The 25374-nt window shown below is 42.2% G+C and overlaps 1 protein-coding gene across 10 annotated transcripts in view; it reads left to right on the forward strand.

Annotated features, from left to right (window-relative positions):
* The window catches only part of PTPRM (protein tyrosine phosphatase receptor type M), an 840314-nt gene that overhangs the window by 712809 nt on the left and 102131 nt on the right, over positions 1-25374 (forward strand). For all 10 annotated transcript variants that reach the window (XM_058438632.1, XM_058438634.1, XM_058438633.1 and 7 more), the window contains one exon: positions 17944-18031. In XM_058438632.1, coding sequence (XP_058294615.1) covers positions 17944-18031 — 88 coding nt within the window. The remainder of the gene's footprint in view (positions 1-17943; positions 18032-25374) is intronic.

The following is a 25374-nucleotide window of genomic DNA, read 5'->3' on the forward strand; positions in this document are numbered from 1 at the left end:
CTGTGCTTAGAAACTCACAGTACTTAAAGCCCTGAGTGTTTATGACCCCTCATTAGTGAGCTCCATCTACCTCTCTTGTATCTCCTTGTTCTGTGGTAAAACCCTCTCGCTTGGGTCATGTCCACATGTCCCCTAAATTCCACGCCACTGCCTTTGTTGCAGGCATCACTTGCCTCTGCTTGGAGCCCATTTCTGTTCTCTACCTTTCCAAGTCCTTTAAGTTGGTTCCACTAGGACCAGCTCAACTCCTGCTTCCTCCTTGAAGTCTTCCCACCCAACCCATCCATCCCTCACCGTTTTCTCCTTTCTCTAAACTTTCACAGCATGTTGGAGTCCCTGCAGCGTAATTTAGACTCTATTTACTACCTCTCTATCCTGTTTACTGCCTATTTCATGAGTGTTACAGCTGGACTGCATCTTCTCTAAGTAGGAAGCCTTCAGTTCTTTGATGTGGTCTCCACACTGCCCATTTTGGACAAGCTGCTCTTTACAGGATTGTCATATGATAGGTCAACACAGACCAGTAATGCTTAAGTTTAACAACTGATCACAATTTCTTGATTTTGAAAATGTTTAGTACCAGGTAGTGGACTTCCTCATGGTGGTGGGAAGAGAAATCAACATTTTAATCCTAACAGCAGTTGATGTTATTGGCCATCAACTATGGGCTGGGCACTGAGCTAACCACTTCCATGTGTGATCTCATTTAAGGGTCAGCACAGCCCTCCTCCCAGCAGACATGAGGAAACTAATGCTTAAAGAGCTCCATCTCATATCCGTGTCACCACCCTCATGAGAGGTACTGCAGTCTGAACCCCAGGACAGCTGACTCTGGGGCTCATGCCGTTTTACAACAAAAAAATACAATCTCCATCCTCATCTTCCCTGTGCTTTGGGTCTGTGAGACCTGTGAGACTTTGGGTCTGTGAGACCTGAAGGGGTGGAGGACAGGTTGGAGCAGGTCTTCTATGTACATCAGATACCAGAATGCAGCCTGACAACTTTGACTAGTTGAAGTCAGACTTATCTAGTGTTGAAAGTGAGACTTGAGCACAAATTTGCTTGAGTTAGCATTGGAGAGGCACTGCAGAAGGCAGCCAGAGGAGAGCAAAGTGTATTTTTCTTTTGCGTTTAAATGTTGTAATACTGTTTTGCAATAAGTGAAATGTGTGTGATCACATAAAGGAGCAGTGGAGAAGAGATACTGAAATTCTTTGTCAATGGTTGATATATAGAAATAAACATACTTCCAAAAGTTAATATTACAGTTATATAAACTTCTATAATCTAACTAATTAAAAATCTTACAGAGTAGAAATGAAGCTTGAAAATGAGCAAGATTTTTCTAAAGCTTGTTTTCTGTGCCTATGTGTTTCTGTGTGTTTCACATTCTCATGGCATGGTCAACTGGAAGGTATTCGATTGGTTATCATAGCTATGCTACTAGGAGAGCTATACTTTAAAAATATTTTCTGTTAACTAACACAGTGAGGTGCCTTTAAAGACTTGAGATAGCAATGATTTAAATGGAAAAGCCAATATGTTGTGTGTATCTGTAAGTACACATGAGTAGGGAGAGAAGTGGGCTAGAAGAAAAAAATTACTATGGAAAAACATAAGCATATCCACAAAGTAGGATTTTGGTTTCTCAATCTATAATATTATTTCATTTCCAGATTGTGAACAGGTGGCACACACTGTTTTTTTAGCTCTTTTTTGGCCAACCCCACATAGCTATTTCTCCATACCTACTCATATATCACCTAAGAAACTACCTAAATTGATCTCAAATGGATCTAATGAGAAAGACATGCTTGGCATCTTTGTAAAAATAATATCTATACAGCGGGCAAAGTTGCTTTAAAGTTTTTATTTGGGGAGCAATGCAAAGTATTAAAGCATCTGTTGTCTCTGCAGCTGAACTTTTCTAATATTTTTACAGCAGCTGATTTAACCTGAGTGTACAATTCCAAAGAAGGAAGTTGTAGGATAAAAAGGTAGAGCTGAATTGTATATAAATCTTTGGTGTCCTTGTAGATCTGATACACTGCCGTACTTTCCTAAGCTTATGCAAAACAGAAAGTGAAGAGGCATTTTGCAGAAAACTAAATTATACATGAAGTCATTAAACCTCACCCTTCACTTCTGATTGAGGGATTGCTGCAGTCATCAGTGAAAGTAGAGGCAAAATGAAAAAATAAATAAATGAAAAACCTGATCACATTATACATTTCAGTGGAAATGTAATCGCCTAGAAGTTCGTTTGAAGTTCTTGGGTATGTGCAAAATTGCATGTAGCTGCTGAAAATAAGAAAGGGGTCGTGGCACAGAGCATCCTTGTGAACCCAGAATCTATCTCTCACATGTGTGGGGTACAGAGGGCAAGAGGGAGGGTCGCCTTGGATGCTGTGCCACAAGTCTGCATATCCCAATCAGCCTCAAACTCTCCTGTTCATTTGAAATGTTTACTTGTTGCCTTGACTTGTTTTTCCACCCAGAGATGTACTTATGCACATAACACACACTGTTTACTTCTTTTTCCAAAGGAGTTTTGTGACTGCCTCTTTGAAAGCATGTCTCAAGAGGGGGAGAGATAGCATTAGGAGATATACCTAATGTAAATGACGAGTTAATGGGTGCAGCACACCAACATGGCACATGTACACAAATGTAACAAACCTGCACGTTGTGCACAAGTACCCTAGAAATTAAAGTGTAATACAAATATATATATATATAAACAAAACAAAAAAACTCTTTAGGAAGGTCGTGAGATCCCCTTTTTTGAAGATCATATATCCTCAAAAATGTTCTCATTCATCAAGGATGGTCTAAATGTGAGAATTGTGAAAGAATAATGATGTAATAATGACCTCTATCAAGATCATCTTCCATGGTGAGGAACGTGAAATGGAAAAGGCATGAAGCGGCATCTGTGCAAGACTTCATAGCTCTCAAGCCCGAGGTAGCAGGGCTGGAGAAAGAAGGAAAGGCCTTTTTAGACCCTTAATTAAAGGGACTTTTGCTGGCTCTTTGCAGATTGCTGCTGGTGCCCCATATACTTCTTAATTAATTCCACCTGTGTCATTACGAAGTAAGCCCTACTGAAGAGTGGGTTAACAGCCAGGGTAAGTTCCCTGGACTGCATTTTCTTTCACTTGACACTGTGTCTTGAAGGCTCCGGCAGTGGGGTGGAGCTGCCTCTAGGAGCAGGCCTGTTTTAATCAGCATATCACAGGTCTGTAGTAGTGAGACAGAATGTCTCCCTGCTCACATGAACCGTGGCTTGACTAAGAACTCAGTGATAACGACACCTCTAAAAAGAAATAAAACATATGAGAGTTCATTATGGAGAGGATGCTCAGAGAAGCAGGGATTGTCTGTGTGTATCCGGCACTGACTCTCAGCCTGCAGAGGGAGAGCCATGCCTGCAGAGTTTGCAGTCTCCTGGCCCTGAGATGACATCCCCAGAAAGCTTTCCGCTTCATTTGCTCCAACCCAGTGCTCATCACACAGCCTCAGCTCAGGGATCTGGCTTTCTAGATAGTGCCACTGGCTAGGGCACAGCAGGCACAACAGACACTTGGAAAGAAAATCTCCCCATTTTAAATTCATATGTTGGCATTCAGGGTGACACATTAGAGTCACTTCCATTTAATGTGTGTGCAGCCATGACTGGAAATGATGCGTCTGTAAGAGTGGGAAGTGTACGCATCTGCTAGGTCTGCTAGACTGCGTGGCTCACACAACAGAAAGTTACTTTCTCACAGTCTGGAGGCTGGAAATTCAAGATCAAGGTGCCAGCATGGTTGGCGTCCTCTCCTCACACGTTGGCTTGCAGGTGGTCAGCTCTGCACGCATGCCCCAGGGTCTCTGTGTGCCCTACTCACCTTTTCTTAAAAGGACATCAGTCATATTGGATTAGGATCCACCCAGATGACCTTAGTTTAACTTAATTACTTCTTTGAAGGCCCCATCTCCAAATACAGTCACATTCTGAGGTACGGGGGCTTAGGACTTCAGCGTATTGATATGAATTTGTTGTGGGGGAGTGTTCAGCCTGTAACACTAAGAAATCATATTCTTTGTTCAGGAATGCTGAGAGGTCTTGCAATTTGAGACCACCAATGGGGCAAGGCATCAGCCCCATTGGTGGGTCCCCTGTGAGTCACCACCTGAGCTGCCCAAAATGGTTTCTCCAAGGCACATGTGGCTATTTAAATGTAAATAATTTACATTAAATGTTAAAATTCAGTTCCTTGGTCATCCCAGCCTCGTTGCAAGTGCTCAATAGCCACAAGTAGCCCTAACAGCCATCATGTCAGGCATTGCAGACTAGAATGTTTCTGCCAACGTAGAACTGCCCGCTGCGTTCTAGTTGCTATGGGATATGATGTTCATTGAGCAGGGGGCCCTTCCTTCACTTCCTTTGCAAAGCTGGTGTAACCATTATAACTCAGCTCAAATCTATCTTTTCTATGTATTTTCTACTTTAGTTTTGATTGGTCTTTTATCCTTCAAAAGTCTATCGTGGGTATTAATATGTGCCATTTAAGTTTTCTTCACATCTCTAATATGTGAGATTTAATGTTATTTTTACTGGCACAATTAGACCGTGTTGCCTGAAGAGGGAGCCTGCGTCCCCATTTTTAACTTCCACAGGCACAGAGCTGGGCACAAAGCAGGCAGGTTCAGGGTGCTGGTTGCGGGATTCTTTTAATCACTGCACAGCCATTGTGCGTGGCCCTCCAGAACAAGAATGTAAGGGCAGTTCTACGTTGGCAGAAACATTCTTCTTTTTCCTGAGCACAATGCCCTTGAGATCCATCCAAGTTGTTGTCTATATCATTAGTTCATTCCTTTTTGCAGCTCAATAATATTCCATGGTATATGGATGTACTAGAGTTTGTCTAGTCAATCCCTTAGGGAAGAGCAATTTGACTGTTTCCAGTTTTTGGTGATCACAAGTAAAGCTATTATGGATATTTATTTACAGAGTTTTGTGGGGATATAAATTTTTGCTTCTCTGTGATAAATCCCAGCAGTGCTGTTGCTGAGTCATGTAGTAAATCTGTTGTTGTTATTGTTTTTTTTGAGACAGAGTTTGGCTTTTGTCACCCAGGCTGGAGTGCAATGGTGTGATCTCAGCTCACTGCAACCTCCACCTCCAGGGTTCAAGCGTTTCTCCCGCCTCAGCCTCCCTAGTATATGGGATTACAGGCGGCCACCACCACACCCAGCTAATTTTTGTATTTTTAGTAGAGACAGGGTTTCACCACGTTGGCCAGGCTGGTCTCGAACTCCTGGCCTCAAGTGATCCGCCCACCTCAGCCTTCCAAAGTGCTGGAATTACAGGTGTAAGCCACTGCTGGGGCCTCTTTTCATGAGCATAATTTACAACCGTAATGACAAAATGAGGCAAGGATTTATGTCAATTAACAGGCTTACATCTATGAGATATTTTGGGTAAAAATTTTAGCATGGTATTTGGAACACAGAGAGCTGCATTTGCTATCTTGTGTTATTGTTAGTGTTATGTTATTTATTTATGTTTTTTGAGACAGAGTCTTGCTCTGTTGCCCAGGCTGGAGGGCAGTGGTGCAATTGTAACTCACTGTAGCCTCAACCTGAAGAGATCCTCTTGCCTCAGCCTCCTGAGCCTGAGTAGCTGGGACTATGGGCATGTGCCACTGTACCTAGCTAGTTTTTTTTAATTTTTAGTAGAGGCGGGGTCTTGCTATGTTGCCCAGGCTGTTCTTTCTCCTGGCCTCAAGCAAGCCTTCTGCCTTGTCTTCCCAAAGTGCTGGAATTACAGGTGTGATCCACCACACCTGGCCACCATTGTTCTTATTAATACTACTGAATTGGTTATTTATTGTGATTTTACTAAAAGAATTCTTATGTCGTCAAAATCGTTTGAGCCTGCATTTTTTTCTTATGACATTTCTTGGCAAAACCTTAGATTCTCTTTCAGGAATTTTCTTTGCTGAAACAACAATCTGTAGCTATTGTGTGAAAGTCCATTCTGGTAATGTGGGTCCTCCAAGGGCATTAGCTCTCGGCTGTTTGCATTTCAAAATTGACCCTCAAGTTTACTTTCATTTACTTTCAATTCTGTTGGCTTCTTGAAAATGTTTTAAGGCAGTACATCTAATAAGCATGAAGCATCTTACTTTTAGTTTAATCCCAAACCTTGTAGTTCCAAATAAAAAAATTGAACCACGTGCCCCCAAGGTTTTAATCTAATATCTGGTTTCTTGAACTGAGGCCAGCTCTTCATTTTTTAAAGGATCAGCAGATTCTAAATACAACTTTTGGCAACTTCCTTTTAGCATCTGACCTTGGTTCACTTAAACTAATTGTTATCCTTTCAGCAGACTGTGATTCTGAAGGGGGAGAAACACTATACTATAAAATGTTAGAGGAGTTTTTAACATTTAGGGTATAATGCCCTCCATGTAAAATGTCTCTCTTCAGTATTACTCTCTGAAACATGATGGTAATTTATTTAAAACTAGACATAAGTATTATACTTTTTAAAAAACATATTCAAGAACCAAGCCTCAAAAATATTAAATTTGAATGCACTCAGGATGCATGAATCTTCTGATTTATAATTATCATCTATTTTTCCTCATACAGAGCTCCTCCTATGTTCCAGGCAGATGCTAGGTGCTGAGAATGTGAAAGACTCAGCCCCTTCCCTTGTAGAGTTTATAGTCTGGGGAGGACAGAGATGTTTGTGACTCTAATGACCTGTGCATTTCCATCAACATTCTACAAGTTCTACACATTCTACTAATAACATGCCAATTCAGTGTCACTTTATATGTACAAGCCAACATGGTTTTTTCCACTGACATTCACAGGTTTTAATACAGAAAGCAATCCTGTTAAACGATTTAATTATAAAAATTCTACTGTAAACTTTAAAAAACAAATTCAGTAACCTACCTGTGGTCACACAGTTAGGAATCAGTCAGAGCTGGGATTTAAGCCCAAATCTTCTGGTCCTACATCTCATTCTTTTGCCTCAGCACCACTTAAGCCAAGATAAGATGGTGAATTCAGTTTTCCCCAAGTGTGAGATGCAAACAACTGATGATGTACAAGGTGATTTTTAGGAGGCCCGCTCATGGGGAATAAGCTGTGCTGAATCGCAAGTGAGAAAGTGATTGGCTTTCCCATTAGTTGTCTTTCAATACTTTTGATTCACCAGTGAACCTTGGTTTGAGGCAAGCGTTCTCTCTCAGCCAAAGGAGAAGAGGCCTGGCCTTAGGCTCCGAAGTAGTCAAGCAGCACTGCCTGGCTGGATTGGATACTATTGCTTCGTTTTTGTTGTCTTGACTTTTTCTGTTATCTTTACCTGAGGTAAGAGTTCTTGGCTTGGCTGGCCATGGTGGCTCACGACTGTAATCCCAACACTTTGGGAGGCTGAGGTGGGCAGATCCCTTGAGCTCAGGGGTTCAAGACCAGCCTGGGCAACATGATGAAAACCCGTGTCTATAAAAAATACAAAAATTAGCTGGGCATGGTGGTGTGCACCTGTAGTCCTAGCTACTCAGGAGGCTGAGGCAGGAGGATCACTTGAGCTCAGGAGGTCAAGGGCTGCAGTGAGCTGAGATCACACCACTACACTCCAGCCTGGGCAACAGAGTGAGACTTTGTCTCGAAAATGATGCGAAGTTTCATTTGCAAGTACTGTAAATGCATTCGCATATACACGAGTTAAATTTACATCATTCAATAACAGAGGGAAGTGGTGAGGGGATGAGGGAAGTGGTGAAGGTGTACATGAGTGACTAAAATTTGGAAAGACCTCGTGAGTTGCTGCTGAGTCCTCCTGACTGCCTTTGTCACTTGCCTCTAGGGATTCTCATTTGCTCCTTCCCATCTGCTAGTTGCAACTTCCCAATTTCAAAGCACAGTAGTGAAATGAGTAACGTTTCAAGGGAGTACATTCAGATGACTACAGCATTCACCCAAGATCTACTGTAAGATGATGATCTCTCTGTTTTGAGAGGTGAATTGGTTCTTCCAGGATTCCCAAGGGTGGCTGTAACCACCTCTGACTCTACAGATGAGTGATCAGCACCACGTGGAAACTTCTGCCATGCCGGGATTTCTGCTCCATACCAGTGCAGGCTCATTGTTTTCACTATTTAGAATCTCATATTTACTCTTGTAGACTAAGGCTGATTGCCAAGACTTCCCTTACAAGAAGTAATCCATGTGATCTAAAGTGAGAGTATTCACATTCTTCAATAAGATATGACATTTGGCTAAAAGTCAGTCTTTAAATAAAAGGAGAGCCTCTGTGACTCTACAGATAACTTTGGGTTATAAAGTTCCATACAAGTGTTTGCTTTCAAGAGTAGGCATTGAACTTTCTGGCAGAGTAAATTGAGATGTAATCATTTTTCGCTAAACTGTTTGAAAAGATATTTCTAACCTTATTTTCTAAATTTCTAAAATAATTTTCTGTTCTAAATTTTGATCTTTAGTTACCATGACTTAAGTATTGCAGGAAGAGCCTGGGAATTGTTCTGATGGGTTTTATAAATTAATAGGTGTCAAAAAAAGAGTCACAAATATCACATTAAAATTCCTTTTTCTGCTATACTTATTCATTTCCAAGCCTGTCATCTCTTAAAAAAAAAGTATCCTTAGATTTTCAGTCACATTTGATGGAGTTTATATGCTCTGATTTCTGAAGTGAGAACATTTTAAGACTTCACAGTTCTCCAAGAAATACCAGGAAGAGGATGTTTGCTTTAAAAAAAAAGAAAAAAGAGGGACAAGAATAAAACCCCCACCCAACTTCCAAATACTATATAGAGTCAGTGAAGGAAAAATACAGACATGGGAGGAAAAATTGGAAAAAATTATCTTGGAGACAACAGCAAAAACTGGCAGTCAAGTCAGTAAGGATGTACTGTCATCAAGGTCTCAGGTTTTCATATTAGAACGAGAATAGTAACAGGTGGCCTTAGGGAGCACTGGCTGCATGCTGGGTGTGTCACACATGTTGAGTCTCACCTCCCTTCATGGGGCCACAGTGTCGGGAGGGAGACTTGCTCAGTTTTCAAATAGGAAAGTGACAGGTGCCCTGGTATGTTTATAACAGCTCACTCTGGGACAAGTTTATAAACTGGAGGGTGGCAAAGAGACCAGTCAGGTAGCTACTGCAATAATGCAGGCAAGAGATGGGTTGGAGGCTGCTCTCCAAAGGAAGGGAGCAGCTGAATTTCCACAAAAACAGCCATCTGCTCTCTAGATGTTTTCAAGATGCCTTTTCCAAGGAGGTATTCTTACTGCTCTCTGAGGATCTGGGCGCATTTGCACAGGCTCACTGTCAAAGTCAGGTGCAGAGGTGAAAGAAATTATACAGCTCTTGAGTAGTGCGAACATCCCAAACTCTGGCAAAATCTGCATCAGAGGCAAAATGAAAATTGCTGTCTCTCTGAAATGTGGGGTGACAATCGTGGAGACAGGACCTAAGCCTAGCATGGCTTATAAAAACACAGATACTTTCAGCTGCCTCTAAAACAGAGCAGTCCTCTTTGGGGGACCTGTGACAGATTGCTCACTGACATCACTATTTTGACACCCCATTAAATTACCATGGCCTCTTTGGGTTTGCAAGGGCACTGCAGTGAGAACAGGGGCAGATCCAAGTTCCAGAGTCTTCAAAGATTGATCTCATTGATATACATGGGAATCAAGAGATAGGCAACTCGAAAAAGTCAGCTTTGACCAAGTTTTATGTAATAAATCTAAACACATAGAAACCCTTCGGTCCAGCTTCTCCAGGACACCATCCTCATTCCATAAGAAGCAGCAGAGACTCTTGCAGGAAGAAGGAATCTGGAAATGCAGGCTTTGACTTCCAAACTGATGAAATATTCTTGTGATGAGCCCTTGAGAGCCCCTGAAGGGGGGTGCCAAGGAAAAAAGGACTCCCTGAAATGCAGCTGAGAGCTTCATCATGGACAAGATGACAGAGGCACCCAGCCTCGAGAAGACATTCCAGATAAGGGGGAGCCCCAGGCATGGCTGAGGATGTAGGTCTCTGTTATTAAACTGTTTTCTAGGGAACAAAAGAAAAGAGCAGTGCAGGTCAAGAAAGGGTTGAATATCCCCTAACACCCACCCTCTGCTTCTTACAATTAATGCCCTACTGACACTCACCCCAATTATATCAAAATCATCTCCTTTTTGGAGCCACCTTACTCTGCATCAGTCTCTGCAATCCCACAGAACATTGGCCTTGTCCAAGGAATGTTCAGCAGCCGTGAACACTCCGCAGTTACTGTTTTCATGACTATTTCCCCTTGTCACTCACTTGGAGGATATGTTTTTTTGCTCTTGCGACTTGATCAGTGGTTCTCAACTTATTTCAGCTCCAGTGCTCTTGAGGGCTGTGTCACTTCATTAGCGGGAGCTGACTACCACAGTGCTTCTGAAGGTGGGAAGAAAGGGGACTTTTGAAATTGAGCAAGTTTGAAGAGAAAGAAAGGCAACTTGATTGAGGGTCCCTCCAGGGTGTTCATACATCACCAGGAAGCATCGCTGTGCAGGTGGTGATAGGACTGTGCCACTGAACTGGCTCATTCCATAAAGCATGGTAACAAGAAATCCTTGGTGGCTTAAGACCCATGGCCGGGGTGACTTCAGAATGCCACATGCACAGTGCAATGCAGCAGGCACAAAGCCACAGGTTCTGGGCCAGTTTTGTGGCCAAATGGAGGCACACTAAGTTCAGAGTGGAATGGCCTTGGCTGGGTCCCAGCTCTTCTGTTTACCAGCTGTGTGATTTCAGGGGAGCCACTCAATGTCTTTCATACTAAATTTCCTTATCTATATAACAGGATTAAAATGCTCACCCCTGATAGAGCTTCACAAACCTCATAAGCATGTATGGATCAACAGGAAATATATGACATTGCTGTGAAAAGGCACTTGTAAAATCCCTCATTCAGAGTAATATTCAGTAGAATAAGAAACATATTGTACAGCTCAGTCAGACATCATGGGGACTGTTTATAGGCATGAAAACATTGTGTGTGTGTGTGTGTGTATATATATATATATATTTAGGTGGCAAACCTCAATCCCATTATCAAAAGAGAAAGAGCTATTAGGTAAAGGAAGATAATTGTATGATAACAATTGCCAAGATCGTGATGGCTGCTCTGAATCCTGCAAAATAGAAAAATTCTGCACAATTTCAAACTGGATTAAGTTGCAATAAAAAGTGGCCAGAGATTTGCAACTTCTTTAAAAGATCAATGAATGTTCACATTTAGATTTCAGTTTGTTTAGAAACCTAGTTTGTGTGTCTAGATTTTTGTTTTCACCCAATTCTTACCTCTCTTACCCGTGAAGCATCACATGCTCCTTTTGCCTGCCTTTGTTCAAGACACTGGAGAATGACAGTGACCAGTGACCATTGCCATCACTGTGCCTGAACTTCTGGGGCACTCTGCTTTGTGGCCCATCAGGCAAAGTTAGGTGTCTTCAGTTGCTTTAGTGCTATAGCAATAAATAGTTTATATGAGATCTAATAAAATGCGATGCTTCGAAGCACCAGAAGAGAAGTCTGAGCAGAAAACAAAGAAAGTTCATAGACTTTGCATGCCCCAGTGAGTTCATCTTCCTTCTTTCAGGGTGACGACTTTAGTCATTTTACATGCACAATTTTATTCATATGAGAAAGGGAGGAAAAATTCTATTTCAGAAGCATCTAAAAAACTTGACCCTGCACTGCCTGAAAACATACTGCACATTATGTACGGCCTTGACCTGCATCCCTTTCTTTCTGGCAGCTTTTCTGTTGAATAGGATTTTTTTCTCCTTTTTTAATATCTAGGAGCTGTGGCATTTTTAACAGTCTGCATCATTTTGGAGTAATGTTCTCTTGAGGTGGGCAACTGAGATGTATAATTATATCCTGTGGAAAATGATGGTGGTATGGGGGGTGGGGAAGGAGGTTATTGAATCACAAAAACATGTTTCCTATTCAGAAAAAAATGACAGTATGCAGGATGTTCAATTTCCTTCTGCTCTGTGCCCATGGAGAGTGCAGCATCTTCAAGTGGGGAAGTCATTGGTATTCACTGGAGCTTGCCTGGTTTCATTTTTATTGTTTTGGAGACTTATTACTCTTTCAGAGTGGTTCCCAGGTCTGCTGCCTCCTTGCAGTATACATGAGCTAAGGTAGTCAGAGGAAACACTTTAATTACATTTTAAGTAGAATAAAAGCATAAGTATATTTATGAAAATTCTAACAGAAGGTGCAGTGAGACCATTAACTTAAATCCCAAAAATACATCTAGTGTTTTTTTCATAATAGGAAGTTCATAGTTGGTGTGTTAAATTATACCTGCATATTTAAAATCTGCCCTAAACACTAAATATTGCCTAAATGTGCATATTATATTCAAAATCCCACCTATAAAACTTGTGCTGGGAGCAGGGGCCATCATTGCCTGCCTCCCACACCTGTCCTTAAGTTGCTATTCTGCAGATGGGATGTCCTCAGGGGCTGAATGATGCTTTTAGCCTTGGTTCCCTCAGCCATCCCCCATGCTCTCTCTCATTGGGCCTCTTGTTCAAAATTATGCCTGAGCTTTGGTCGAATAATTTGATTTTAGCAAGCCTGAGCATAATTCTGTCAAGGGAAGACTCTGAGGTGAGAGCAGGAGTTGGAGGTTGTGCTTAAACTTGAACGTACGGATTTGTCTCAGGCATAGAGAGATGCAAGGAGAAGATATGCAAAATTTCCTCCCGGAGACCAGAAGCCAGCATATGCTTCGAAAATCCTTACTCCAAAGAACAGAGTTCTTTTCTTTCTATCGCACTGGGAGGATTCAAAACCTGATTGTCTTTACTTTCAACAAGTTTGAGAGGAACCCTTCTTTTTTACAATATAAATTATTTGGTGATTACTTCCCAAGAATATTGGTTCAGAGTAGAATTCTTCTTAAAGCATTCAATATTCAATTTCTGTAATTTTAAAAGAACATGTGTAACTTTTGACCTCTTAAAGATAAAAAGATAGCTAAAGAACCTTTTATTCTTGCCCAAAGAAAAATGCACAGGCGAACATCTTATAAAATGTGCATTGACTTTGCTTAATTTATTAAAAGATATTTAAAAGTGAAAAAGTATGTGAAAAGGAACATAATAGAATAATTGCATGGTAAAGTTACACATAACCCAATGTTATTTGATTTTCCTCAGGCACATTTTACTGTTGTGTTTATTAGTGATTATGCCCATCTCATGGTCTGCCCAAAAAAAAAAAAAAAAAAGGAAGGAGAGTGGACTCACAGGGTCATTAGAGAATCCTCAGTCTCTCTAGGGAAGGAAGAATAAAGGAAGTATATCTGCTACCTCTGCAGCTGCACATCTGTGGCAGTCCTGGCTGCAAACCAGACATGAAGCAGTATTCTAAGGCACTGACGGCAGTGTTCCTATCCCAGTTACTATACTTGCCCTGAGAATTGTTAGCCAGGAAAGCAACCAGGGGCACACAGTCTGAGAGATCCATGTACCGTATCATAGCTTCTCTGAATATTCAGTGGCTCCAGAGCTACAGATGGAAGTTTTATTTTCTAACTAAAAATTTAAACAATTGGCTTTTATCTCACTTTAGGCATAAGAGGGAGTCTAAAGTAAATATTTTCTCAGATATCTTGAAAGTATATGCTAGAAAAAAGCCGTAACATTCAAAACTGGATCCGTCTTAGGAAAAAACATTTTTAATCTCCATAACAAAAGGAAATAAAAGCCAAGGCAACCAATCTAGAAGGCCTTTCCCTTTTCTCTCTGGGCTCCCATAGGTATATTACTTGTTTTCTAAGCCAGGGATAAGGACACATGGTCTTAATAATCCAAATGTATCCATGGGGAAATTGGCTATATAAGTGGAAGGAACACTTACAGAAAATGCAAGACACCATCACCCTATCTGTATGGAGTCAGGAGACAGTGACATTTGTGTATGGAGGCACTAGTTATCTGACCTTTTCCTCAGAGCATCTCTAATTTTGTTTTGTTTTTTAAAAAATACATTTTGCCGTTCATAGTGATTCATATAATTCCTGGATAAGAAGTTGGGAGGCTCATTGCAAGAAGTTGAACTTTTCCTGCAATGGCTTCCATGCAATGAACACATATCATGTATGAGAAGAAAAATTCCTGTTTTATAGAATTAATCAATAGTTAAAATTTAGGTGACTTTTTTTATATTCTTTTGTTGTAAACATTCTTTCAGAGACAAGCAGAGATAATCTTGGCATGGAAAACAATTGTTGGCCATGTGTATTTAAGTTGGCTTAATAGTGTTTTCTTCTCAAGGTCATTGGGGTAAGAGTGGTAGAGAAAAAGCAGTGGATAAAGAGTCAGAAAACACTGACTTCTAATCTAGGTTGAGGTTTCTGTCTTCATCTCATGTCCCTCAGCTGTAAGGGACAGCTCATGTCCTCTCCTCCAGTGAGGATCAGGTGAGAGGATGGACTCATTCATCTGCACATACTTTTGATGCTCTCATAATAAGCGCTCAGAGATGGATAAAACTTGGGCCCCATCTGTAGGAAAATATTTTGGGAACTGTAGTGCTCAAATGCAGTACAATTGGTTATTATTTCATTTGTTGATTTGTGTCTGTTTCTTGGTCACCAATTAAATGAAAATAATACAACTAAAATAACTATTTTTAAATACAAGGGCTATTGGCAGTCCTGTGGTAACCACAAATACTGAAGAAACACAGCTGTGATGTGAGCATCATTCCCCACAAGGGAGCCTCTGCGTATCCAGAGAGGGCAGGGACTCTCATGTGGCTCGGGCCCCCAAGTGAAGGCTCAGGGAATCTAGGGGCATTTTCTGTATGAGTTGAGGCTGTGGATTTACTGGAAGACTTCAAGGTCTCAAAGTCAGTTTTCTTCTTCCATCTTCCTACAAAAAACAAAATCTGAGAACTTTTTAGATGGGTGGAAAAGGCAGAGGGAAGTGAAATTGGTAATTAATCATGACAAACTCAAAGTGGAATTAAATTGTTGGAAGTCAAATAGTAGTTATTACTCAACTATAAAATTATTGTCATTCATAGAGTAACAAAGACAGTATTCAGAAAAAGAGTATCTGACTTTAAAATCCCTGAAGCTATTTTTAAATGCATGTTATGTAGCAGAATAGAAGCTACATGTGTGAATAAATCCCCTGATTATATAAAGGTCTTGTTCTAGATGGAATCAGCTAGCGATTTTTAATGATAGTATTTGTATTGAGTTAATTTATTAATAACCTGAAAATGTTTTTATTTGCATTTGCCCTGTATCATACAGGGTTTTACTTTTTGTATTAGTCCATTCTCATGCTGCTGTGAAGAAATACCCGAGGCTGGGCACAGTGGCTCACTCCTGTAATCCCAGCAGGTGAATCCCAAGGCGGGTGAATCACTTGAGGTCAGGAGTTCGAGACCAGCCTGGCCAACACGGTGAAACCCCGTCTGTACTAAAAATACAAAAATCAGCTGGGCGTGGTGGTGCATGCCTGTAATTCCAGCTACTCGGGAGGCTGAGGCACAAGAATCGTTTGAACCCAGGAAGCAGAGGTTGCAGTGAGCTGAGATTGTGCCACTGTACTCTAGCCTGGGTGACAGGGTGAGACTCTGTCTCAAATTTAAAAAAAAAGAAAAAAGAAATACCCAAAACCGGGTAATTTATAAGGGAAAGAGGTTTAATTGATGCACAGTTCCGCAGGGCTGGGGAGGCCTTGGGAAACTTACAATCACGGCAGAAGGGGAAGCAAACATGTCGTCTTTACCTGGTGGCAGCAAGGAAGAGTGCCGAGTGAAGGGTAGGAAAAGCCACTTATAAAACCACCAAATCTCATGAGAACTCACTCACTATCAGGAGAACGGCATGGAGGTAACCATCCCCATGATTCAATTACCTCCCACCAGGTCCCTCCCACAACACATGGGGATTATGGGAACTACAATTGAAGATGAGATTTGGGTGGGGACACAGCCAAACCATATCACTCTTCAACTAGCGATGCATAGTGTGAATCTGTTAATACAGCTGTTCATATATAGCACATCTGATCCTACCATGTTTTTGAAATGATAAATATAAGGTAAAAACTATTATGATAATAAAGTGTTACCTGTGATCATAACTAAGGGACCTTAAGATAAGCAGATTAAACCTCTTAACTGTTAGGTTTGTAGTGTTATTTTTTTCAATCTTCTGTGTTGTGTTATAAAATGGTGTTGCTCAACTGTTTTGTTGGTTGGATGTACGGAGGACAAGATCTGAAGCCTGAGGGCAGGACAGACCTGGGGCTGGGGTCTTCTCCAGCCAGTCTCTGATGCAAGCTCGGTTGTATGGTAACAGCAGTATCCATACCCACCAGGCCACAGAAAAGGCATGGACTTGACAAACTATGTCAAGTCTATTCCATTCAACTGTGGAATGAAATCTGCAGACTGTGGATAGGTAGACTTTCCAAGCCTTAGAGCCCCTTGCACACTTAAGCTGCAGAAATAAAGCTTCATTTTGAAATCAAAGCCAAAACATACTACAACCAAACACCACAGTTATTCATTCATTCAATAACTAATTACTGGATTCCAAACATAAATGATGAACACATAGCCCCCACTCTCAGGGAGTCCACAGCCTGGTGGCAGAGACAGACATAGAAACAACAGAGGATGCCAAGCACTGTCCACTTAGTGGTCAGAATACTGTGCAGCACACAGGCAGGCAGAGCGGGGCACAGATACCCCGTGGCATCTGCGAGCAGTGTGTCCTACTGCAGCAGTGCTAAGCAACAATTTACCTCATGAGGGAGAGTTGGACCCATAAAAAGGAATAAATAGATTCTACCTAGCGACAGACTTATCTCAAAATATTGTAAATGGTGGAAATGGCCAAGATGGCTGAACACCACAGGTGAGATGGAGACTGGGGAGGAAGGAAGAGCTTCTGTTTGGGAGAGAACTGGAAAGCCACCCTGGAGCACATCTGAGGACACGAGTCCCTAATGCCATGTTCTCTGGCCCCAAAGCATTCCCAAATGGTGCTCTCATTCATCTGCTCGCCCTTCATCTCTTCCTCTTTCCCTCTCTCTTCCTTCCCAGTGGGTGCCAGGAAGTACATGAGTACTGTGGCAAAAACAAGAAGTAGCTTTACTGAATTCTGTTCACTTCCATCCTTTTCCCATAACCTCCTCACATAGTTGACCACATAAAGGTAAAATGTAACGTGAACTAAAGTAATGTAATGTCCACTGAGAGTAGGGGACATTTTCATTACAACTTGAACAAAAAAATATTGAATAACCTGAAGATTAAAGACTCCAGGCATCATAGTGCCAAATCCTAAATAAATGGACATCTAAACTCCATTAAAAATGAAGAGAAAACTTTGGCAGAGTTTATTACAGGATTTTAGCCTAGAAGTCATGAAGTCTCAGCTTACTTACTCTCATGTTTTAGCCAAAAATAACCTTTCTTCAATTAGCAATTAGTGAGAAAAAGACATCACTGTATCTCTTACAAGAATATTGAAAAATGACAATATAATTAAGAAATTGAGTGAAACATTAATTTTTCTGTATTAAATATTCAGGTGGGATGGGGATGAACATGTGACCATTTTTACTCGGTTATACAGAGAAATTGTGGGTTCACTCTTCAGCCTCCATCCCTGTGTTTATAAGATACTAACTAAAGGAAAACAAAGTTTAGAAAAAGCTAAATGAAATATTTAAAATATAATATAGTGTAATAATCCCTTGTCTCATTCCTGTGGGCATTCTTTCCTTCTTGACCCTTGTTCTACGTTTTTTAAGAACATCCTCCATCGTTAAGATCCCTCTGTTTACTGCGCCAAATTGTAATTCTCAGTCTCACTTTCCTTCTAGAGCTTCTTTGAAGGGCAGTCTGCACCATGGGACTCGGCTAAGAAAGATGAGAACAGAATGAAGAACAGATACGGGAATATCATTGCATGTAAGTGTCAACAGTGTCATTGTGCTGTTGTAGAACTTCCTTTCCGCATCTAGTAAGATTGACCACCAGGCTCATACAGAGGAAATTTACAGTGCAATTACCTCCTTCATCCGTCTAGAACAGCTGGTGTTACGCTCGTACTAAAGAAAGGAATAACTATCTACCCCCACTTCATCATTGTACTGTTGTCGTGGGCCCTGTTTTCCTTTTAGATTTAAGGTTTGGGTAACACAGGTAACGTTAAAATGCTGAGAAGGAAAATGCATTTTGGATGGAGTAAACATTATAGTCCTAATGTTTCCCAGCTGCTACGTGAGAATGAATGGAAATAATGATGCACAGCTTTCCTTAATGCAAGGAGCTCAGAGTTCTCTGAAAACATTAACTCATTAATCCTGTGGACACTGGGTTAGGTAGGTCAGTAATAGCCTCATTTTAAGGACAGGAAACTGAAACTCAGAAGTTAAATGATACTCCCCATATCACAACACTCATTAGCAAAAGAGCTAGGATAGACATTCCTAGTGCCTGTGAAACTGAATGTTACCAACCCATAATGCCTTGGATGGTTTTTAAGTCGAGCTCAGCCTCATTAATGTTCCGTACCAATGCTGAGACACGCGCTAGATTGATGAAACCCCTTCTCCCAAGGCCCGCACTATCCATCCCCCACACTAAACTGCTCTCCATCATCCATGACTGCATCAAGGCACTGACAGGCCCACTGTAGTCGCCTAACGTAATTAATACTACTTATAAAGATACATAGATTTTAAAAAACAACACAACAATGCAGATTAGGCCAAGAGAACATCTCGCTCCTCGTGTCTCATTTCTTATGAGAGAACAAACTTGGGAGGGTTGGTTATTCCAGGGGAGCAATCTATTAGCTTTATTGATTGTGAAAGTGCTGTTAAACTGTCTTTGCCTGAGTTCACATTTCTTAGTGTGACAGTACAGATTCTCTAGCAGTGCTACCCACAGAATTTCCTGTGACTGTAATCCTAGCACTTTGGGAGGCTGAGGTGGGAGGATTGCTTGAGGCCAGGAGTTGGAGACCAGCCTTGGCAACAAAGCGAGACTGTGTCTCTACAAAAAAATTTTAAAAATTAGTTGGGCATGATGGTGTGTGCCTGCAGTCCCATCTACTCAGGAGGCGGAGGCAGACAAACATGGGGATGGCCCTGTATTGATTGTTTCCTTTCTATAAAACGTCTGTGGGCTCCCCACCACATTCTAAGCAGATTTTCTCCTTTAAACCTCCAGAGATCCTGCCCACTTTGTCTCCACTTGACCCATGTGGGTATTTGATATACAGCTGTTTGTCACAGGAACACTGAATTCTGTTCCTGTACCGATTGCTCATCACAGCTGGACAGAGAGTATGTACTTAAAAGGGTCCAATAATCCATCTCTTCATTCAATAAATATTTATTCATCACTTTCTTTTTGCCAGACTCTGTGGGAGGCACTGCTATAAAAAGATAATGAAGGCTGAGGCAGGTGGATTACATGAGGTCAGGAGCTTGACACCAACCTGGCAAACATGGTGAAACCCCGCCTCTACTAAAAAGACAAAAATTAGCTGGGCGTGGTGGCATGTGCCTGTAATCCCAGCTACTCGGGAGGCTGAGGCAAGAGAATTGCTTGAACCTGGGAGGTGGAGGTTGCAGTGAGCCGATAATGCCACTGCACTCCAGCCTGGGTGGCAGAGCAAGACTCCAGAGGTCTCAAAAAAAAAAAAAAGAAGATAATAAAACACAAGATACTGCCCTCCTAGTAGTTACAGTCTAGTGCAGGGGGTTGGCAAACTTTTTTCTGTAAAGGGTCCAGTAGTAAATGTGTTAGCCTTTAAAGGCCAATCTCAGTCTCAGTTCAGCTTCTTGGCTCTGCTGTTTTCATGCAAAAGCAGCCACAGACAATACAGAAACAGATGGGTCTGACTATGTTCCAGGGAAACTTTTTTTCAAAGCCAGGCAGTGGGCTACTTTTGGCCCACAAACAGTAGTTTGCTGACTCCTGGTTTAGTGAAGAACAGATTCCACAAGGGGAACTTTTTCTTACCCCCCAAGGCACATTTCTACCACCAAGATAGTTTTCAATTCTCAGGACCCCGAACTTAGGATCAATTTTTTCAGCACCCCAAATAGAGGTATCAAATGTGATTTGTGTGTCTGGCACAATGTTGTCAGAGGCAGGATGTGTTTAAATCTACCTCCTACCACCATGAATTTGTAGTCTGTGGCCAGATCAGGATAAGACATGCATGAAATAATAGATCTCATGAAATAATAATAACATGAATAAATGGAGAATGTGTTGTGAGGACACCACTGGGGACTTGAAGGAGAAGGGTGAGTGGATGAGCGGCAGACTGATCAGGAAAAGACCTCTCGGGCAAAAGAGAAGGACATAGGGTTTAGAGATGGGAGGAACAGTTTGGAGTCCTTGTCCTACCACATACGGCTCAATGACCTTGGGTGAGTCATGAGCCTTCTCAGTGTCAGAATTTCCTGACAAGATCACGTGTTGTGGAAATGAACAGAAATGCCACATTAAAAGAATGTTGATCGTTGTTACCTGAAAAAAAACTCACTTCTTCATTACTTCTGTGTTACTCCTCTTGAGTTTAGCAGATTCATTACTTCATTTAAAATGAAAAAAAAAAAAAATCAGCATGTTGAAGTCTCAGATTCCAAGTGATGAGCTGGTAGGTAATTCAGGGACCATCCTGTTCCTTACTGGTGAGCACTTCTGTGTGCAGTGGCCCACTTCTGCCCAGGCGGGACTCTGGCTTCCGTTTCCAGGCATTGCAATGGGCTGTCATTTACCCATGACTTCTGGGACTACATTTTCTAGCCCTCACCACTCTCCACCCCATCCCTTCCTGTGGTCTTTTAGTGTTTCTTTACTGGGTTGTGTTATTTTTGTATCTTTCTAGAGACAGTGTCAAAAAGAGACTTCTCTGTCCAGCCTTCTAATCTTCCTCTCACCTTCCATGGCGTCCTGAAGCCCTTCCCTGGGTATCCGTGTTACTCCTTCCTCTAGTTTGCTGTTGCTTCCTATACCCACACACACATAATGACCCACACATACATCATGACTCACACGTACATAATGGCTGTTTCTTTATGGGCATAGTGAATAGTATTACCATCCCCCGCCTAAAAATTATGTAACTGTAGAAAAGTCAGTTTCACTTCCTGTAAAGTCTGCTTCCTAGAGCCTCAGACTTGGGATAACACCACTAACGAGGATGAGGAATTGGGAATTCAGTCAGCATATCTTAGAGGTTCTTGTTAGTGCTTTTCAAAGAACACAGAAGTGGTGTAATGATCACGTTCATTGTTTTGCAGCAGTGTTTGCATATAAAATAGTTTTAATGGTCCTTAAAACTGTTTATTGGCTTTTGCTCTTAAGTAAGTTAACTTTTCCCTTATTTACACTATAAATTTGCTGAGCTAGCCCCTTCCAAATATAAACCAACACCCTACCCACCATTACCGCCCCTCCACACACAAGCCTAGCCCTCCTAATACTCTCAACAGTTCCTAATTATAATTAACTCTAAGCTTAAGGCACACACCAAATCTCCGTACTAACGAGGCAGCCCCCTTGCAGCCGGCTCCTCTTTCTAGGGGCTGGTAATTGGAGATAATGAGCCAGAATCTGCAGAAGTTTCCCAGGCTCCCTTCCTCCTCTCTTCTGATCTTTATTCAACAAGTATGTACTGATCTGCCATGTGCCAGGCACAGTCATTCTTTCAACAGATATTTGCTGAGTGCCTGTTACACACCACGCACTATTCTAGGTGTCAGCGACAGAGCAGGGAACAAAGCAGACAGGATGCTATGCTGGTGTCGTGCTGCACCTTCTTGTGGGCAAGACAGGAGCAATTGCTGAGTGCAGGGTGTAACACCCATGTTAGGAGGTGAGGTGAGCACACAGCAAGGAAAATGAAGCAGGGAATGGAGATTGGTCAGGGTTGGTGATGTTTTCAGATTGTGGTCAAGAAAAGCCTCCCTGAGGGGATGAGATGCCAACCAGGACTTGAAACAGGTGAGAAGGCGGAGGAGTGTGTCTGCCCAGGTGGCCGGTACAGCAGGGAAGGCTGTGCTGCGGGACCGTAGGGAGTGGGGTGCGGGCAGAGGTGGGAGATGCAGGGACTCTGGGGTTACCACAGGAGCAAGAGCTGACAGAGCCCCTGCCCTCCTGAAGCTGACGGTCCTGGAAGATTTCGTGGGGGAGAAGGGGGTGATATAAATGATTACAAAATAAAATTCAAGTTAAGGACACAGAAGGAGTTAACATGGTACCATGAGAACTCACAACGTGGGGACTGAGTGAGGAGGTATGGGAAGGCCTCCCTGAGGATGGGACATGGAAAACAACTGAACAGAGGGGACGGAGCAGGGAGGATGCTGCAGAATTGGGAGGGGGGTCATGTGAACAGACTCTGTCATGCTGGGGAGCCCCTTGGGTCTGAAGAACTAAAGGAAGGCTGGGTGGCTGGAGCTGGAAGGACAGGGGTGGGAGTTGGGCTAGAGAAGGAGGGAGGTGGAAGCCAGACCTACAGAGCCTTCTGGGGCAGGTTGAGGACTTTTGTCTTTATTATAAGAATAAGGGAAACTTCATTAAAGGGGTTGGGGGGGTGTTAATAAAATTTCATTGGAAAATTTAGATCTGACTGCAGAGAAAGTAGGTTCGAAAGGGACAGCTGTTGAGGAATTTCCAGTAGCCCGAGTGTGACACGATGATGATGTTGGCTAGAAAGAAAATAAGTAGATGAATTCAAAAGAAGTAATGGACCCAACCGAAAGATGGATGGGAGACAGGGTGAGGAAGACAGAAGAGCCAGAGATGACTCCTGCATTTCCGACTTACTGGAGGATGAATGGTTAGATGGATGGTGGGCAGTTGAGCAGGTAGACACATGGAAGGATGGATGGGCCGTTCCCTTCCAGTATTATCCAGGATGGATAATACTGGAAGGGAACCAGCTGTGGAGAGGAGCTCAGGTTGGCATGAGATCAACAGCAGCTTATGAGTTAGATTTGGGGACATATTGAGATGCTTTGGAAACATGCAAATGAGAAGCCAAGCAGACAGTTCTGTAGACTGCTGTGAAATCTGAAAGAGAGGGGTCTGGGCTGGATTATAAATCAGTGACCCATTTCATGGGTCATATGGGTGGTGGTAGAAGCCATTGGCAGGAGGAGGTGATCTGTGGAGGGAGCAAGGAGGGCATAGAGAGCCCAAGACCCAGCTAAAGGGGCTTTAATAACGGGCAGTCCTGAGACAGAACTGCTCAGCGGTGCAGGGAGCACTGTCTCATGGAGAGAAGGGGTGCTGTTAGTGTCCTGTTGCTAGATCTAGTAGATCTAGTACAGCAGAGACTCTGATGTAGTGCTGAGGACACGAGGTCCCTTCTGAGGTGGGTTACCATGCCCTCCTACTCCATTTCCTAACAACGAGGTGTAACTAATCAGCAACTGGAACTTTGGACCTACCCCAGATTCTTCTAACCAGTGAGCCAATCTTGGTTGCTCACATTGAAGGCTTCACTTTTCTAACATTTTGTTTTATAGCAGTGTGCTTCTCTCTGCTAACTGAGTGACTCCAACAGTGTCTTTGAAGGGAGGGAACCAGAGTTTAGTTAGGAAATGCTCATCATCACTGGCCATCAGAGAAATGCAAATCAAAACCACAGTGAGATACCATCTCACACCAGTTAGAATGGCCATCATTAAAAAATCAGGAAACAACAGGTGCTGGAGAGGATATGGAGAAATAGGAACACTTTTACACTGTTGGTGGGACTGTAAACTAGTTCAACCATTGTGGAAGTCAGTGTGGCGATTCCTCAGGGATCTCGAACTAGAAATACCATTTGACCCAGCCATCCCATTACTGGGTATATACCCAAAGGACTATAAATCATGCTGCTATAAAGACACATGCACACATATGTTTATTGCGGCACTATTCACAATAGCAAAGACTTGGAACCAACCCAAATGTCCAACAACAATAGACTGGATTAAGAAAATGTGGCACATATACACCATGGAATACTATGCAGCCATAAAAAATGATGAGTTCGTGTCCTTTGTAGGGACATGGATGAAACTGGAAAACATCATTCTCAGTAAACTATCGCAAGGACAAAAAACCAAACACCGCATGTTCTCACTCATAGGTGGGAATTGAACAATGAGAACTCATGGACACAGGAAGGGGAACATCACATTCCGGGTACTGTTGTGGGGTGGGGGGTGGGGGGGGCGGGGACAGCATTAGGAGATATACCTAATGCTAAATGACGAGCTAATGGGTGCAGGAAATCAACATGGCACATGGATACATATGTAACAAACCTGCACATTGTGCACATGTACCCTAAAACCTAAAGTATAATAAAAAAAAAAACAAAAAAACAAAAAACAAAAAAAACAAACAAACAAAAAAGAATGGACTGGCAGAGCGAGCTTTTGGCATTAAATTCAGGTGGGCATGAGCAGGAGAGAAGCAGATGGACACAATATGTTTAGGAAGGCATAGGGTAAAATAAATAAATCCCTGCCAGGATTCTGAAGAATAAAGAGAGCTCTGACACAGGGATTAGTCAGTCAGAAAAAGAGTTAGAAAACAAGGCAAGACCCACATGAAACCAACAGGAAGAGGAGAATTCATATGGAGCCACCGTCATCGAACTCAAACTTCCTGCTCAGAACCTGCATGGCAGAGCTGGGAACCAGGTGGAAACAAGCAGGGAGACTGCACTGGAGGTGGCATCCCACTGGGTAAGGCGCCAAGCACTTCCTGAGTTGCAGGCACACTGGGTCTCCTGCAGATCCTACCTTGAAACAAGCGCAACAGCAATCCTCGGCCCAAATGCAGCCACGGGAGGAGCAAATCCATTATTTGCAGAAATCAATTGTAATTAAAATTAATTTCCAGCCTTCTCTCAGAGGCTAAATGTTACCTTGATCATTGTGATTCCAATTTACCTTATATATGTCACCAGTATGTAGCAGAGACAAAGAATTGGTTAGAGGTGAAAGATTATCAGTGATATACTCCATTTCTGCCGCTGTGGGAATATCTAATCACACACAAGTTAAAATTGCATGACTATTGCCAATATCCGTCATGTTTAATATGGAAGTGTTAAAATATTTGAAGTTACTTAGAGATATTTTTAAACGTGATGATACCTGATGGAAAGGGTGGAAATACCATGTTTTACAGACTTAGGGTGGGGCATAGACCTGCCCTAAATCTCACATCACCCCAGTCCAATGCATGCCTATGTACACGGGGGGAAAACCTCAGCGGATTAT

This window comes from Hylobates moloch, unplaced genomic scaffold (assembly GCF_009828535.3).
Source record: "Hylobates moloch isolate HMO894 unplaced genomic scaffold, HMol_V3 SCAFFOLD_5, whole genome shotgun sequence".
In the NCBI taxonomy this organism is placed as follows: Eukaryota; Metazoa; Chordata; class Mammalia; order Primates; family Hylobatidae; genus Hylobates; species Hylobates moloch.